General features: G+C 43.8%; 1 protein-coding gene and 1 long non-coding RNA gene across 2 annotated transcripts in view; one reads left to right on the forward strand and one right to left on the reverse strand.

The window, feature by feature from the left end:
* LOC135573751 (uncharacterized) overlaps positions 1–1486 on the reverse strand; it is a 1796-nt gene extending 310 nt beyond the window's left edge. The window contains exons 1-2 of the long non-coding RNA XR_010464882.1: positions 1202–1486; positions 1–628 (exon numbers count right to left, since the gene is read on the reverse strand). The exon at positions 1–628 is cut by the window's left edge and continues 310 nt beyond it. This is a non-coding gene — a long non-coding RNA (uncharacterized LOC135573751). The remainder of the gene's footprint in view (positions 629–1201) is intronic.
* kalrnb (kalirin RhoGEF kinase b) overlaps positions 1–15000 on the forward strand; it is a 70920-nt gene that overhangs the window by 47991 nt on the left and 7929 nt on the right. Inside the window, exon 35 of the mRNA XM_065023477.1 lies at positions 12471–12796. Within this exon, the coding sequence (XP_064879549.1) occupies positions 12471–12796 (326 nt within the window). The remainder of the gene's footprint in view (positions 1–12470; positions 12797–15000) is intronic.

Genomic DNA, 15000 nt, shown 5'->3' on the forward strand with positions numbered 1-15000 from the left:
ACAGACACACACATACAGTACACACACACACACACACGCACGCACACAGACACACACATACAGTACACACACACACACACACACACACACACACACACACACACACACACACAGGGTAAAGGTAAAGCCACAGGTGGCGTTCAGAGGTTTATACATTGACCTGACTGTCAAACATTGACGCTAAAGTTAAAACCCAACACACACATCCTGTGTGTGTGTGTGTGTGTGTGTGTGTGTGTGTGTGTGTGTGTGTGTTGTGTACTTGTGTACGGCAAACAATACTAGTAGAAGCACAGCAGGTGAAACTGCAGTGTCCTACTTTAGAGTGTAACACACATTAACAACATGATCACACAGACACACATTCACACACAATTTCTCTCAATCATTTCACTTAATTCGCTAGTTATCTAACTTAATCCTGCCTCTTTCCTTAGAACTGTTCAGCTCTAACTCCGCCTTTTTAAACAGTTTAGATCTCAGAGTTGAGTTGAGTTTCAGTCTGGAGTTAGGAGAGGAACCTCTATCCCTCCTCTCTGTCTGTCTCTCTGTCTGGGTAATGTGGTAGGGGGGAGGCATGCGCAGGGGGAGAGGCTGTTGCTCTTGCTCCAGGGTTTGGAGTTGGATCCTGGGAGAGATTGATGAGACAGGTGAGTGACTGTGTGTGTGTCTGTCTCTCTGTGTGTGTGTGTGTGTGTGTGTGTGTGTGTGTGTGTGTGTGTGTGTGTGTGTGTGTGTGTGTGTGTGTGTGTGTGTGTGTGTGTGTGTGGTAGTATAGCTGACTTTGCTTTGATTTGATCCTGTGCTGTGTGTTGTTGTAGTTGTTAGATAGAGGGAGAGAGAGATAGAGAGAGAGTGAGAGGGAGAGAGAGAGCGAGAGGGAGAGAGAGAGCGAGAGGGAGAGAGAGAGAGAGAGAGGGAGAGAGAGAGAGAGAGGGAGAGAGAGAGAGAGAGCGAGAGGGAGAGAGAGATAGAGAGAGAGAGCGAGAGAGAGAGAGAGAGAGAGAGAGAGAGGTAGAGATAGAAAGACACACAGAGAGGGAGGTAGAGAGAGGTAGAGAGAGGTAGAGAGAGGGATTGTAGGAGCAACATGGACACATAAGCTGATGTTTTGCCAGGCTAGGAGAATGTATTAATAATTATGATCTCCTAACATATCCCATTTACAACACACATACACACACAGATTTGGTGGCCGTACCTGAAATTCCTTCACTCCATCTCTCTGCCTCTGTCTGTGTCCATGTCTGTTTGGCTACAAGACTAGTTATTCAGGTTATACTAGTTAGTCCAGTTTTGCTCACTCATTTCTGCTGAAATTGCTCCAGATACGTTCACCCACCCACCCGGAAACACACACACACTTATCCTTGGGCTTTGTGTGTTTGTTGTTTCTGTGTGTGCGGTTGGGTCAGTCATACAGAAACCAAGAGTTCCTGTGGTCTGGGGTTTGTTGTCTCAGAGGAAGTTTACCTGAGAAAGGGAACTGCCATCCCCCAAAGCCTGCACTTTCCTCCCTCTCTCCTTTCCTCCTCCCTTCTTCTCTCTCACTCTCTCTCCCACCTTTTCTCCCTCTCTCCTTTCCTCCTCCCTCCTTCTCTCTCACTCTCTGTCCCACCTTTTCTCCCTCTCTCCTTTCCTCCTCCCTCCTTCTCTCTCACTCTCTGTCCCACCTTTTCTCCCTCTTGCAGTTTTTGACAACCCAGCATGCTGTACTTCCCTCACTACCGCTCTCTCTCTCCCTCCACCCTCCCTTCTTCCCACCCTTTCTCTTCCCTCCTACAGTCCTATCAAACAACAACACACTTACAATACTTTGAGAGATATTCCTTTCAAAACCTATATCTTTAGGAGGGGGTTGGGGGTATACTACATTCCAAAATCATGGGCATTAATATGGAGTTGGTCCCCAGTTTGCTGCTATAACAGCCTCCACTCTTCTGGGAAGGCTTTCCACTAGATGTTAGAACATTGCTGCGGGGACTTGCTTCCATTCAGCCACAAGAGCATTAGTGAGGTCGGGCAGTGATGTTGGGTGATTAGGCCTGGGTCACAGTCAGTGTTCCAATTCATCCCAAAGGTGTTCGATGGGGTTGAGGCCAGGGCTCTGTACAGGCCAGTCAAATTCTTCCACATGGATCTCGACAAACCATTTCTGTATGGACATCGCTTTGTGCATGGGGGCATTGTCATGCTGAAACAGGAAAGGGCCGTCCCCAAACTGTTGCCACAAAGTTGGAAGCAGAGTCATCTAGAATGTCATTATATGCTGTAGCGTTATTTCCCTTCACTGGAACTAAGGCGCCTAACCCAAACCAACCAAAACAGCCCAGACCATTATTCCTCCTCCGCCAAACTTTACAGTTGACACTATGCATTCGGGCAGGTGGCGTTCTCCTGGCATCCGCCAAACCCAGATTCGTCTTTCAGACTGCCAGATGGTGAAGCGTGATTCATCACTCTAGAGAACACGTTTCCACTGCTCCAGAGTCCAATGGCAGTGAGCTTTACACCACTCCAGACAATGCTTTGCTCAGGGTGATCTTAGGCTTGTGTGCGGCTGCTCAGCCATGGAAACCCATTTCCTAAAGCCACCGACGAACAGTTCTTGTGCTGACGTTGCTTCCAGAGGCAGATGGAACTCGGTAGTGAGTGTTGCGACCGAGGACAGACGATTTATACGCGCTACGTGCTTCACCACTTGGCAGTCCCGTTCTGTGAGTTTGTGTGGCCTAGCACTTCGCTGCTGAGCCATTGTTGCTGCTAGACATTTCCACTTCACAATAACTTGTTGGATAGGTGGCATCCTATGACTGTGCCACGTTGACAGTCATTGAGCTCTTCATTAAGGCCATTCTACTGCTTTGTATAGACAGTGTTTTCAGAAAGTATTCAGACCCCTTCACTTTTTCCACATTTTGTTACGTTACAGCCTTGTTCTAAAATGAATTAAATCATTTTTCCACCTAATCAATCTACACACAATATCCCATAATGACAAAGCAAAAACAGGTTTGTAGAATTAGTTTTATTTATAATATATTTTTTGGAAATATCAAATTTACATAAGTATTAAGACCCAGTACTTAAGACCCAGCACTGTTCTACTCAGTACTTTGTTGAAGCACCTTTGGCAGTGATTACAGCCTTGAGTCTTCTTGGGTATAACGCTACAAGCTTGGCACACCTGTATTTGGGGAGTTTCTCCCATTCTTCTCTGCAGATCCTCTCAAGCTCTGTCAGGTTGGATGGGGAGTGTCCACAGCTATGTTCAGGTCTCTACAGAGATGTTCGATTGGGTTCAAGTTCAGGCTCTGGCTGGGCCACTCAATAACATTCAGAGACTTGGTCCCGAAGCCACTCCTGCGTTGTCTTGGCTGTGTACTTAGGGTCATTGTCCTGTTGGAAGGTGAACCTTCGCCCCCAGTCTGAGGTCCTGAGCGCTTTGGAGCAGGTTTTTATCAAGGACCTCTCTAATACTTTGCTCCGTTCATCTTTCCCGATCCTGACTAGTCTCCCAGTCCCTGATGCTGAAAAACATCCCCACAGCATGACGCTGCCACCACATGCCAAGTGATGAGTGGTGCCTGGTTTCCTCCAGATGTGACACTTGGCATTCAGGCCAAATCTTGGTTTCATCAGACCAGATAATCTGTTTCTCAAGGTCTGAGGGTCCTTTAGGTGCCTTTTGGTAAACTCCAAGTGGTTTGTCAGGTGCATTTTACTGAGGAGTTGCTTCCATCTGGCCACTCTACCATAAAGGCCTGATTGGTGGAGTGCTGCAGAGATGGTTGTCCTTCTGGAAGGTTCTCCCATCTCCACAGAGGAACTCTGGAGCTCTGTCAGAGAGACCATCGGGTTCTTGGTCACCTCCGTGACCGTGGCCCTTCTCCCCTGATCGCTCAGTTTGGCCGGGTGGCCAGCTCTAGGAAGCGTCATGGCTGTTCTAAACTTCTTCCATTTAATAATGAAATTTAGATTTAAACCCGTCTGTCAAGATGGCCTGAGTTCTGTCGCTAAGATAATTCTGAAACCATAAACAGGCTGTATATCCCAGGCCTATTCTTGATAACTTCAGCAAAACAGAATGATCTACAGTTTCAAACACCTTTGATGTGTCAATAAAGAAGGACGCACAGATCTTTTTAGCATCCAATGACAAGATCATTAACAACTAGCGTGGCTGCTGTGGTAGTACTATCCCCAGGCCTAAACCCCGATTGGTTTATATTAAGAATACAATTATCAGATTAAAAGGAACGAAGTTGTGCATTAACCAAGGATTCAAGATTCTTAGCTAACCAACGTAGTCTTGAAATGGGGCGATAGTTGTCCAGATCCTTGGTATCCCCACCCTTATGGGGCGATAGTTGTCCAGATCCTTTGTATCCCAACCCTTATGGGGCGATAGTTGTCCAGATCCTTTGTATCCCCACCCTTATGGGGCGATAGTTGTCCAGATCCTTTGTATCCCCACCCTTATGGGGCGATAGTTGTCCAGATCCTTTGTATCCCTACCCTTATGGGGCGATAGTTGTCCAGATCCTTTGTATCCCTACCCTTATGGGGCGATAGTTGTCCAGATCCTTTGTATCCCCACCCTTATGGGACGATAGTTGTCCAGATCCTTGGTATCATCACCCTTATGGGGCGATAGTTGTCCAGATCCTTTGTATCCCTACCCTTATGGGGCGATAGTTGTCCAGATCCTTTGTATCCCCACCCTTATGGGGCGATAGTTGTCCAGATCCTTTGTATCCCTACCCTTATGGGGCGATAGTTGTCCAGATCCTTTGTATCATCACCCTTATGGGGCGATAGTTGTCCAGATCCTTTGTATCCCTACCCTTATGGGGCGATAGTTGTCCAGATCCTTTGTATCCCCACCCTTATGGGGCGATAGTTGTCCAGATCCTTTGTATCATCACCCTTATGGGGCGATAGTTGTCCAGATCCTTTGTATCATCACCCTTATGGGGCGATAGTTGTCCAGATCCTTTGTATCCCTACCCTTATGGGGCGATAGTTGTCCAGATCCTTTGTATCCCCACCCTTATGGGGCGATAGTTGTCCAGATCCTTTGTATCCCTACCCTTATGGGGCGATAGTTGTCCAGATCCTTTGTATCCCTACCCTTATGGGGCGATAGTTGTCCAGATCCTTTGTATCCCCACCCTTATGGGGCGATAGTTGTCCAGATCCTTTGTATCCCTACCCTTATGGGGCGATAGTTGTCCAGATCCTTTGTATCCCCACCCTTATGGGGCGATAGTTGTCCAGATCCTTTGTATCCCCACCCTTATGGGGCGATAGTTGTCCAGATCCTTTGTATCCCCACCCTTATGGGGCGATAGTTGTCCAGATCCTTTGTATCCCCACCCTTATGGGGCGATAGTTGTCCAGATCCTTTGTATCCCCACCCTTATGGGGCGATAGTTGTCCAGATCCTTTGTATCCCCACCCTTATGGGGCGATAGTTGTCCAGATCCTTTGTATCCCCACCCTTATGGGACGATAGTTGTCCAGATCCTTTGTATCCCCACCCTTATGGGGCGATAGTTGTCCAGATCCTTTGTATCATCACCCTTATGGGGCGATAGTTGTCCAGATCCTTGGTATCCCCACCCTTATGGGGCGATAGTTGTCCAGATCCTTTGTATCCCCACCCTTATGGGGCGATAGTTGTCCAGATCCTTGGTATCCCTACCCTTATGGGGCGATAGTTGTCCAGATCCTTGGTATCCCCACCCTTATGGGGCGATAGTTGTCCAGATCCTTTGTATCCCCACCCTTATGGGGCGATAGTTGTCCAGATCCTTTGTATCCCCACCCTTATGGGGCGATAGTTGTCCAGATCCTTTGTATCCCCACCCTTATGGGGGCGATAGTTGTCCAGATCCTTGGTATCCCCACCCTTATGGGGCGATAGTTGTCCAGATCCTTTGTATCCCCACCCTTATGGGGCGATAGTTGTCCAGATCCTTTGTATCCCCACCCTTATGGGGTATCCCCACCCTTATGGGGCGATAGTTGTCCAGATCCTTTGTATCCCCACCCTTATGGGGCGATAGTTGTCCAGATCCTTTGTATCCCCACCCTTATGGGGCGATAGTTGTCCAGATCCTTTGTATCCCCACCCTTATGGGGCGATAGTTGTCCAGATCCTTTGTATCCCCACCCTTATGGGGCGATAGTTGTCCAGATCCTTGGTATCCCCACCCTTATGGGGCGATAGTTGTCCAGATCCTTGGTATCCCCACCCTTATGGGGCGATAGTTGTCCAGATCCTTGGTATCCCCACCCTTATGGGGCGATAGTTGTCCAGATCCTTTGTATCCCCACCCTTATGGGGCGATAGTTGTCCAGATCCTTGGTATCCCCACCCTTATGGGGCGATAGTTGTCCAGATCCTTGGTATCCCCACCCTTATGGGGCGATAGTTGTCCAGATCCTTGGTATCCCCACCCTTATGGGGCGATAGTTGTCCAGATCCTTTGTATCCCCACCCTTATGGGGCGATAGTTGTCCAGATCCTTTGTATCCCCACCCTTATGGGGCGATAGTTGTCCAGATCCTTTGTATCCCCACCCTTATGGGGCGATAGTTGTCCAGATCCTTAGTATCCCCACCCTTATGGGGCGATAGTTGTCCAGATCCTAGGTATCCCCACCCTTATGGGGCGATAGTTGTCCAGATCCTTTGTATCCCCACCCTTATGGGGCGATAGTTGTCCAGATCCTTTGTATCCCCACCCTTATGGGGCGATAGTTGTCCAGATCCTTAGTATCCCCACCCTTATGGGGCGATAGTTGTCCAGATCCTTAGTATCCCCACCCTTATGGGGCGATAGTTGTCCAGATCCTTGGTATCCCCACCCTTATGGGGCGATAGTTGTCCAGATCCTTAGTATCCCCACCCTTATGGGGCGATAGTTGTCCAGATCCTTTGTATCCCCACCCTTATGCAGTGGCAGCACATATGCAGATCTACATGCTTTTGGAATACTTCCTGATAACAATGTTCATTAAAATGTGCGCTTCTGAGGCAGCAATAAAGGAAGCTGCACACTTAAGCAGACCAGGCTCCAAATGATCAGCCCCTGTGGATTTTTTTATTGTCTAATGTTAGCGAATCATCCAGGACCTTTTTATCAGTGAATTTCTGAAAAGAAAACTCCTGACAAGCATTTTCAGTATCATACAATAGTTTTTCACCATCAACATCCAAACGACTCATTTCAAGAGTTGGCTTTGAAATACATTCAAAGATATAGCCCGCTGATATACAATGGTGATTAAATACATTAATGATATCAATTTTGTCAGTAGCAGGGACAGAATCTAAATGAATTTCATGGGGGAGAGAAGAGGTGTAAGGGAGTGTGTAACTGGTGGCAGGGAAGTCAGACGCAAGAGGGCAAAACTGGGTAATCAACGGAGCAGTTTTATTCATAAAACCACAGGAAACCAGAACAACAAACAAATGGGTACAAAACCCGTCGCACACCAGAGAAAACGTGCACATGCACTTACAATAAACAATCCCACACAAAGACATGGGGGGAATAGAGGGTTAAATATACAACAAGTAATTGAGGGAATTGAAACCAGGTGTGAGGAAAAACAAGACTGTCACGTTCGGACCTTAGTTCCTTTGTTTTAGTATGGTCAGGGCGTGAGTTGGGGTGGGCAGTCTATGTCCCCTTTTCTATAATTTGGGATTCTGTGTTTGGCCTGGTATGGTTCTCAATCAGAGGCAGCTGTTTATCGTTGTCCCTGATTGAGAACCATACTTAGGTGGCCTGGTTTCACTTTTGAGTTGTGGGTGATTGTTTCCTGTGTCTGTGTGTTCCACACGGAACTGTTTCGGTTTGTTATTTCACTTTGTTATTTTTGTATTTTGTCGTGTTCAGTTTGTTCTATTAAATATGAACATTTACCACGCTGCGCATTGGTCCTCTTCTTCTCCTTCATACGATGACCGTTACAAAGACAAAACACATGGAAAATGAAAAATGAAACGTGGATCGATGATGGCTAGAAGACTGGCGACACCGAGCGCCGCCCGAACAAGGAGAGGACCCGACTTCGGCGGATGTCGTGACAAGAGAAGACACAACCCTTCAGTGATTTAACAGCTTTCCCTGTACATTCAGATAGTGTATCAACATAATAATCTGATTTAGCTTTTTAACTAGTTTTACACACAGATTTCTCAATCGCCTGAAAGACTGCCAGTCTGGGCCCGCGTCTGTGAATCTAGCTTTGGCTCAGGCAGCACCTCTGTTGTGTATGACTTCAGATAGCTCTGGACTGAACCAAGGGCAAGACCTATTTTTAATTCTCAGTTTTTTAAAGGGGGCGTGTTTATCTACAATACAATTGAAACATTTGAGAAGTGGTTCAGAGCCAACTCTGGGTCAGGTATAGATGCAACATGTTCATTGAAATGTTTAAAATCCCTCTTGTTGATAAAGCGAGGTTTGGATCGAGGCATCTGTATATCCCTGACACATACAATGGGACAGTGGTCACTAATATCCAAAGCAAACACTCCACTCCCAGCATATTTCTCTGGAGTATTTGTAAATATGAGGTTAATCAAAGTCAATTTCGTAGGATCCTTTAAGTTTGGACGTGAAGGCTTTGTAATCAGCTGGGTCAAATTTAGATTAGTACAAAAATATTTTAAATAGTCAGCATCCTGCGTTCCCCATGCAAGATTAAAATCTCCGGAAATTAACACCTCTGGGGTAGTAAAAATGGCAAATAAATCAGTGAGTTAATTTAGTACACATTTCTTGGCGGAGGGTGGACAATAGATTCCTATAACTGTTATTTTTGAGTTTGAACCCAACTGAAGACAATTCAAATTGTTTAGGATGGGAGGGAGCCTTTAACAGAGACACAGAAATAATATTCTTTATGTAAATAGCAACATCACCCCCTTTGTCTTTCCTATCAGCGTTAAACAAATTGTAACCATCCATAGCAACCTCAGAGTCCAGGGTTTTATCAGTTAAAACCTCTTAGGGATCCCTTAAAGCGCCAATCCGTTAGCGGGATAGATTTGACAACATCCGGTGTTATTGCAGAGCGCCAAATTCAAACTACAGAAATATAAATATTCAACATTCACGAAAATATAAGTGTAATACATCAAAATAAAGCTTAACTTCTTATTAATCCAGCTGCTGTGTCAGATTTCTAAAAGGCTTTATGGCGAAAGCACACCATTTGATTATCTGAGGACAGTGCCCTGCATACAAAAACATGAAAATCATTTTTCAACCAGGCAGGTGCGACACAAGTCAGAAATAACGATATAATAAATGCCTTACCTTTGGCGATCTTCATCTTTTTGCAATCCCAAATGTCTCAGTGACAAAATGAATGGTCGTTTTGTTTGATAAATTCCTTCTTTATATCCCCAAAATGTCAATTTATTTGGCGGGTTTTATTCAGAAATACACCGGTTCCAACTGGCCCAACATGACTACAAAGTATCTAATAAGTTACCTGTAAACTTGGTCCAAACATTTCAAACAATGTTTTTAATCCAACCTCAGGTACCCTAAAATGTAAATAATCGATCAAATTTAAGACGGGATAAACAGTTTCCAATAACGAAGAAAAACAACACAGAGCGCGCTCTTGTTTACGCGCACCAAAATACTAGAGACCTTCTGAGTGACACATGGAATGAATTAGCACTACTTCTTAATTTCTCAAAAGAAAAACATCGAACATTTCTAAAGACTGTTGACATCTAGTGGAAGCCATAGGAACTGCAATCTGGGCCCTAATAAATCAGGTTTCCCATAGAAAAGCATTGGAAAACACAATGACTTCAACATTTTTTCCCCCTGGATGGATTGTGCTCGGGGTTTTGCTGTCAAATCAGTTCTGTTATACTCACAGACATTATTTTAACAGTTTTAGAAACTTTAGAGTGTTTTGTATCCAATACTACCATGCATATGCATATCCTGGGCCAGAGTAACAGGCAGTTTACTTCGGGCACGCTTTTCATCTGGACGTGAAAATACTACCCCCTATCCCGAAGAAGTTTTAACCAGGTTTCAGATCAAAAATGAAATATCAGGGTCTGCCTGAGAGGCCCAGATCATGACATTATCCATTTTAGGTAATAAACTATGAATGTTAAGATGTAAAAATGTCAAACATTTTCTGCATTTAAAATCACAGAGTTTCAATAATAGTTAGATTACTTTGAGATTTCAGAACAACAGGAGAGTCAAAGATTGAATTATACCTATTAGGAAAATAAAACAAAGTAGGAATAGCAATGACATTTCTCCGGTGAGCACCATTAGGCAGGTCACCACTTTCAGATACATGTGGAAGTCTCACAGTGACCAGAAGAGATGACAGTTCTCCGGTGAGCACCATTAGGCATGTCACCACTTTCAGATACATGTGGAAGTCTCACAGTGACCAGAATAGATTACATTTCTCCAGTGAGCACCATTAGGCAGGTCACCACTTTCAGATACATGTGGAAGTCTCACAGTGACCAGAAGAGATGACAGTTCTCCGGTGAGCACCATTAGGCAGGTCACCACTTTCAGATACATGTGGAAGTCTCACAGTGACCAGAAGAGATGACAGTTCTCCGGTGAGCACCATTAGGCAGGTCACCACTTTCAGATACATGTGGAAGTCTCACAGTGACCAGAAGAGATGACAGTTCTCCGGTGAGCACCATTAGGCATGTCACCACGTTCAGATACATGTGGAAGTCTCACAGTGACCAGAAGAGATGACAGTTCTCCGGTGAGCACCATTAGGCATGTCACCACTTTCAGATACATGTGGAAGTCTCACAGTGACCAGAAGAGATGACAGTTCTCACAGTGACCAGAAGAGATGAGCACCATTAGGCAGGTCACCACTTTCAGATACATGTGGAAGTCTCACAGTGACCAGAAGAGATGACAGTTCTCCGGTGAGCACCATTAGGCAGGTCACCACTTTCAGATACATGTGGAAGTCTCACAGTGACCAGAAGAGATGGTGAAAACTGACTTATGTAAATGTAATGCTAATATTGTCTTCACATCAACTTAGTTCACCAAGAACCTTTCCAATGTTTGATGACAACAGCCAGGAGGGCATGACTTCTGATAAGTCCAATACCCTAGAGCCCACCGTAACCACAGTGAAGCAGAACCCGCCTTAGACCCTGGCGATGCCATCACAACGTTGGCCGATACGGAAGGAGCCTCTCACGCTCCATGAGAGATGGTCCCGGGACAACAGGCTCCGGCGCAGTGAAGCTATTCGATGTCGGCAGCCCATTCAGGAATCCCGTCACTGCAGAGGGCTCAGAAAGTGGAGGACGCCGCTTTCGACTTCCGCGATGAACGGCGACGTGTCTCCCTTCTTTGGGACCTTCAATGCTGCAGAAATGTTTTGGTACCCTTCCCCAGATCTGTGCCTCGACACAATCCCGTCTCAGAGCTCTATAGACATTTCCTTGCTCTGACATGCACTGTCAACTGTGGGACCTTATATAGATAGGTGTGTGTCATTCCAAATGCTGTCCAATCAATTGAATTTCCCACTTTTGGACTACAATCAGGTTGTAGAAACATGATCAATGGAAACAGGATGCACCTGAGCTCAATTTCAAATCTCATAGCAAAGGGTCTGAATACTTACTGTTTTTATATTTATATAATATTTCTGTTTATTTTTATTTTTAATACATTTGCAAAAATGTCAAAACCCTGTTTTTGCTTTGTCATTATGGGGTATTGTGTATAGATTGATGAGGGAAAAAATTATGTAATCCTTTTTAGAATAAGGCTGTAAAGTAAGAAAATGTGGAAAAAGTGAAGGGGTCTGAACACTTTCCGAATATACTGTATAGTGTAGGTCTTCTCAATAATACACTGTATAGTGTAGGTATTCTCAAGAATACACTGTATAGTGTAGGTCTTCTCAATAATACACTGTATAGTGTAGGTCTTCTCAAGAATACACTGTATAGTGTAGGTCTTCTCAATAATACACTGTATAGTGTAGGTCTTCTCAAGAATACACTGTATAGTGTAGGTCTTCTCAAGAATACACTGTATAGTGTAGGTCTTCTCAAGAATGCACTGTATAGTGTAGGTCTTCTCAAGAATACACTGTATAGTGTAGGTCTTCTCAAGAATACACTGTATAGTGTAGGTCTTCTCAAGAATACACTGTATAGTGTAGGTCTTCTCAAGAATTGGAGGCCTGTCATCTTACTGGACAACAATATTATTTGGAAATGTGAACAAGATTCTGTATCTTCCTCTCTCCCTTCCCCTCACCTACCTCCTACCTTCCCTCTCTCTCCCTTCTCTGCCTCCCTCTTCCATCCCTCTCTCACTTCCTCTCTCCATCCCTCTCTCCCACCATCCCTACCTTCCTATCTCTCCCGCCGTCCGTTACTCCCTCCCTCTCTTTCTCCAGAGCCCAGCCCTGTAGGTTCAGAGGTCAGATCAGACTCTGTAGCGTCTCTCCAGTCCCAGACATCCCTGGGCTCCGGTCCTGGCGGTGTGTCCGTCAGTTCCCCTGGCGGAGTGTCTATTGGTTCTCCTGGTGTGAACGTGGGCTCCCCGGGGCCCAAGCGGAGTGGTTCTGGTACCGGGAACACGTTGAAGCGCTGGCTGACCAGCCCAGTGAGGAGACTGAGCCAGGGCAAAGCCGACAGCCAGGGGAAAAAACCTCCATTACGCACCAGGAGACGAGACAACCGGCCCGAGCTAACCACGCCGCTCACCGCTAACACACACCTGGTACAATACACACTGTAGCAAGTTTACGTACACACACATGGTATGACACATACACACACTTACACAATCTGATACACACACACACTTCACCGCAACCAGCAACATATACATATGATCATACAACCAGCAACATATACATATGATCATACAACCAGCAACATATGATCATACAACCAGCAACATATGATCATACAACCAACAACATATGATCATACAACCAACAACATATGATCATACAACCAACAACATATACATATGATCATACAACCAGCAACATATACATATGATCATACAACCAACAACATATACATATGATCATACAACCAGCAACATATACATATGATCATACAACCAGCAACATATACATATGATCATACAACCAGCAACATATACATATGATCATACAACCAGCAACATATGATCATACAACCAGCAACATATGATCATACAACCAGCAACCATGATCATACAACCAGCATACATATGATCATACAACCAGCAACATATACATATGATCATACAACCAGCAACATATACATATGATCATACAACCAGCAACATATACATATGATCATACAACCAGCAACATATACATATGATCATACAACCAGCAACATATACATATGATCATACAACCAGCAACATATACATATGATCATACAACCAGCAACAATACATATGATCATACAACCAGCAACATACATATGATCATACAACCAGCAACATATACATATGATCATACAACCAGCAACATATACATATGATCATACAACCAGCAACATATACATATGATCATACAACCAGCAACATATACATATGATCATACAACCAACAACATATGATCATACAACCAGCAACATATGATCATACAACCAGCAACATATACATATGATCATACAACCAGCAACATATGATCATACAACCAGCAACATATGATCATACAACCAACAACATATGATCATACAACCAACAACATATACATATGATCATACAACCAGCAACATATACATATGATCATACAACCAGCAACATATACATATGATCATACAACCAGCAACATATACATATGATCATACAACCAGCAACATATGATCATACAACCAGCAACATATGATCATACAACCAGCAACATATACATATGATCATACAACCAGCAACATATACATATGATCATACAACCAGCAACATATACATATGATCATACAACCAGCAACATATACATATGATCATACAACCAGCAACATATGATCATACAACCAGCAACATATGATCATACAACCAGCAACATATACATATGATCATACAACCAGCAACATATACATATGATCATACAACCAACAACATATGATCATACAACCAGCAACATATACATATGATCATACAACCAGCAACATATACATATGATCATACAACCAGCAACATATACATATGATCATACAACCAGCAACATATACATATGATCATACAACCAGCAACATATACATATGATCATACAACCAGCAACATATGATCATACAACCAGCAACATATGATCATACAACCAGCAACATATGATCATACAACCAACAACATATGATCATACAACCAACAACATATGATCATACAACCAGCAACATATGATCATACAACCAGCAACATATGATCATACAACCAGCAACATATACATATGATCATACAACCAGCAACATATACATATGATCAACCAGCAACATACAATGATCATACAACCAACAACATATGATCATACAACCAGCAACATATGATCATACAACCAGCAACATATGATCATACAACCAGCAACATATACATATGATCATACAACCAGCAACATATACATATGATCATACAACCAGCAACATATATATATGATCATATAACCAGCAACATATACATATGATCATACAACCAGCAACATATACATATGATCATACAACCAGCAACATATACATATGATCATACAACCAGCAACATATACATATGATCATACAACCAGCAACATATGATCATACAACCAGCAACATATGATCATACAACCAGCAACATATACATATGATCATACAACCAGCAACATATACATATGATCATACAACCAGCAACATATACATATGATCATACAACCAGCAACATATGATCATACAACCAGCAACATATACATATGATCATACAACCAGCAACATATGATCATACAACCAGCAACATATACA

The sequence above is a fragment of the Oncorhynchus nerka genome, linkage group LG2 (genome assembly GCF_034236695.1).
Source record: "Oncorhynchus nerka isolate Pitt River linkage group LG2, Oner_Uvic_2.0, whole genome shotgun sequence".
Lineage (NCBI taxonomy): Eukaryota > Metazoa > Chordata > Actinopteri > Salmoniformes > Salmonidae > Oncorhynchus > Oncorhynchus nerka.